General features: G+C 36.5%; 1 protein-coding gene across 1 annotated transcript in view; it reads left to right on the forward strand.

Annotated features, from left to right (window-relative positions):
- Positions 1 to 3,454, forward strand: part of SESTD1 (SEC14 and spectrin domain containing 1) — a 122,946-nt gene that overhangs the window by 78,263 nt on the left and 41,229 nt on the right. The window contains exon 8 of the mRNA XM_007936793.2: positions 868 to 1,079. Coding sequence (XP_007934984.1) covers positions 868 to 1,079 — 212 coding nt within the window. The remainder of the gene's footprint in view (positions 1 to 867; positions 1,080 to 3,454) is intronic.

The following is a 3,454-nucleotide window of genomic DNA, read 5'->3' on the forward strand; positions in this document are numbered from 1 at the left end:
GAGGAGTGGCTGGTGGGTTTGAACCGTCAGCCTTCTGGTTAGCAGTCAAGTGCCTTAGGCACTATGCTACCAGAGCTCCTATATATGCAGTAGTATGGCTTAATTCTGAAAGAGTGTAGCAGTACTGCTTGGATTAGCACCATCAGATAGAAATCCCAAGTAATTATGCTCTGCATGGAGAGAGGACTGGGTGGTTCAGTATTCTGAGTAATGAATCCACCAATAACAAGAATTTACTGGATGTGTGTCTCTGTGTTTATATTACACATGAATATGTATCTGTTTATAAAGTATATTTGTTGTTGTTAATGGCTTTTGAGTCGGCCCCTAATTCATGGTGACCGTATGCACAATTGGATTGGACCATTGCAATCCATATAGTTTTCATTGCCTGACTTTTAGAAGTAGATTGCCAGACAAGTTTTTCCTAATCCATCTTAGTCTAGATGCTTCACTGAAACCTGTTCAGCATCATAGCAACATGCAGGCCTTCACTGACAGATGAGTGGTAGCTGCACTTGAGGTGTATTGGCCAGGAATCAAGCCCGGGACTCACACATAGAAGGCGAGAATTACCACTGAATTACTACCACTCTCCATAAAGTGTGTGTGTACAATATGTAAATATTGAATGTTATGGGTTTGTGTATGTAAGTATACATACATTCATAAATACATACATATATGCACTTTACCTATCTATTTTAATATATAAATAGAAAAATTGTATTTCAGTACTTATGACCTGGTAGGTCGGTAGAAAAATAAATAGATAGGTCTTGAAAATGGAATAGAATTGAGAGTATTGAGAAGTAAGAGTTGTGTCTCTTTGTGGATTCTAATTCTAAATATCTTTCATTTGTTAAGGGCATGAATTACTGTCCGAATTACAGCAGCGTCGATTTAATGGCTCAGATGGAGGGGTCTCATGGTCTCCTATGGATGATGAACTGCTTGCACAACCACAGGTTATGAAATTATTAGATTCACTTCGAGAACAATATACTCGCTACCAGGAAGTTTGTAGGCAGCGTAGTAAGCGCACACAGTTAGAAGAGATTCAACAGAAGGTAATGCAGGTAGGTATCAGTATTGCCTGGTTTGAATATGTTTAACTTTTCATGGAGCATTTTTATTAACATACAAGTGGAATCGTTACAGTATTTATTTTTCTGTGTCTGACTTATTTTATTCAGAATAATGTTTTCAAGATTCATTCATGTCGTAGCATGCATCAAGATACCATTTCTCTTCATGGCTAATCAGCTCTCTTAACCGTATACAACTTTAAAATTAACTATGTTTGGGAACAAGGTCTGTCATCTTGATGCATTCTTGAAATAAATAATATTTGCCTGTTGATAGTTGGTAATTATGAATGTTTTGTTACTTTTTACAATTCTTTTCTTAATAAGAAAACTAGGTTAAAATACTAAATGTCAATATAAAGGAAGGTATTTATGTTTTTAGATTACGTTCTGAATTTTTATCCTTGAATTACTGAGAAACTAAATCTTTACATGTTTTCTTTAACAATTCTAAATATCCCTATGTTTTAATCTAAATTCATTCATTCATTAGATAAATATTAAGTGCATATATGTACAAGGCACTGTGCTAGGTTGTATAAATGGCATAAAGGTAGAGTTGGTATTTACTACCATTAAGTTCAAGGAGAGAAAGTGTCAAGGGTCACAAAGACATAGATAAAGTGCTATGGACATTTATAGGAGTGATTATTACTCTGGCTATAGGGAATCAGGGAGCACTTGAGTTTGTTCTCTTAAGAGTTTAAGATTTCATCAGGCAGTGATATATTTTAAAGGAAATTTGGCTGTTTTTTTTTTTTTTTTTGGAGGAAAAGGAATACCATGGTTAAAAGAATAGCAGCATAAAATTTCAAGCTCTATTGAGGAAATAGTAGATACAGTGAGATGTGTATGGCCTTTGAGTCAGAGCCATGTCTGAATTCCTGTTCCTCTAGTTACTAACAGTGTGATGATAGTTACAGTACTTCATTTCCCTGAGCCTGTCTTCCTTCTTTTCTGCCTCCTTTTTCTTTTATCCTTCCTTCTTGCCCTTCTTTCTTCCTTTTATTAATTAAAACAGGAGTCACTACCTTTTTTGAAAGGCTCGTGTCTGGAAAGAACCCAGCTCAATTAGTGGCAGCTAATTTAAGGATCCCTGGTGGTTAAGCACTCTGCTGCTAACCAACAAGTTGGTGGTTTGAACCCACCAGGCAGCCATGCCATGAGAGAAACATGCGGCATTCTGCTCCTATGAAAATGTGCAGTCTTGAAAACCCTATGGGCACTTCTACTCTGTCCTGTAGGATTTCTGTGAGTCAGAATCGACTCAATGACAGTGGGTTTGGGGTGGTGTTTTTTTTTGGTGGGAGGGAGCGATGCATTGTATTTTTTTCTGTTGAAATATCTTCTAGAAATCTAGTTCAGTTGTTGGCAAACTTACTTTCTAAAGGGCCAAGTAGTAAATTGTTTAGGTTTTGCACTCTATTTGGCTACAGCTATTTAACTATACCACATAACTATTATAGTGTGTAAACAAATGGGTGTGACTGTGTTCTAATAAAACTTTATAAAACTGGGCAGTGGTCCAGAAATGGCCTGTGGGCTATATTTAGCTAAGCTCTGACCTCCAGCATTAGAGTGTCATACGGAAAAAGGCTTAAGAAGAAGGAAGGATTCTAGATGAAAAGAGTTATGGTTTATCCTGTGTAACTACATATAAACTGAAGATTTCTGAGCAGGCATTAATTTTTTTACTTTTCAACGATGCTGTGTATTTGCTATAACTAATTTAAAGAGGGAGGAGCCCTGACTGGCACAAACTGTTAAGCATATGTGTACCAGCTGAAAGGTGGACAAACTCACCCAGAGGCACCTTGGAAGACAGGCTTAACTATTTGCTTACGGAAGGTCAAAGCTGTGAAAACTCCTTGGAGCAGTCCTACTCTGTACACATGGGTTCACCATGAATCAGATCAACTTGACAGCAGCTAACAGCAACAGAAAAGAAGGATGGGGACATATAAGGCAATGTCTGATTTTGAGGAATAGAACCTATAGGAGTAAGGTCATGTTGACTGAATTGGACACTTACTGGAAACTCAGAAAAACAGGCACCAGCAGATGGAAGAGTGGTTCAGTAAGACAGGTGTAACCTTCCCTAAAAGATTTTATTTTTTCCAGAATTTGTTTAGAACTGTCCTTCTTTTTTTTTTTTTTCCTTATCTGCATGTCTCTCTTTTCAGGCTTTGTAAAGTTTATACTTTAGATATTGGGCTTAAAAAAATAGTTTGAGACTCATTTGAAAATATATTTTTTAACATTGTTTTTATTCTTTTCTTTCTTTTTTTTGTGATTTGGGTAAAAATTTACAGAGCAAATTCACTTTGCATACAGCAGTTCACATACACTTTGTCTCATGACATTGA

Source organism: Orycteropus afer, unplaced genomic scaffold, assembly GCF_000298275.1.
Source record: "Orycteropus afer afer isolate SDZICR_OR568_19922 unplaced genomic scaffold, OryAfe1.0 scaffold00001, whole genome shotgun sequence".
Taxonomy (NCBI): Eukaryota; Metazoa; Chordata; class Mammalia; order Tubulidentata; family Orycteropodidae; genus Orycteropus; species Orycteropus afer.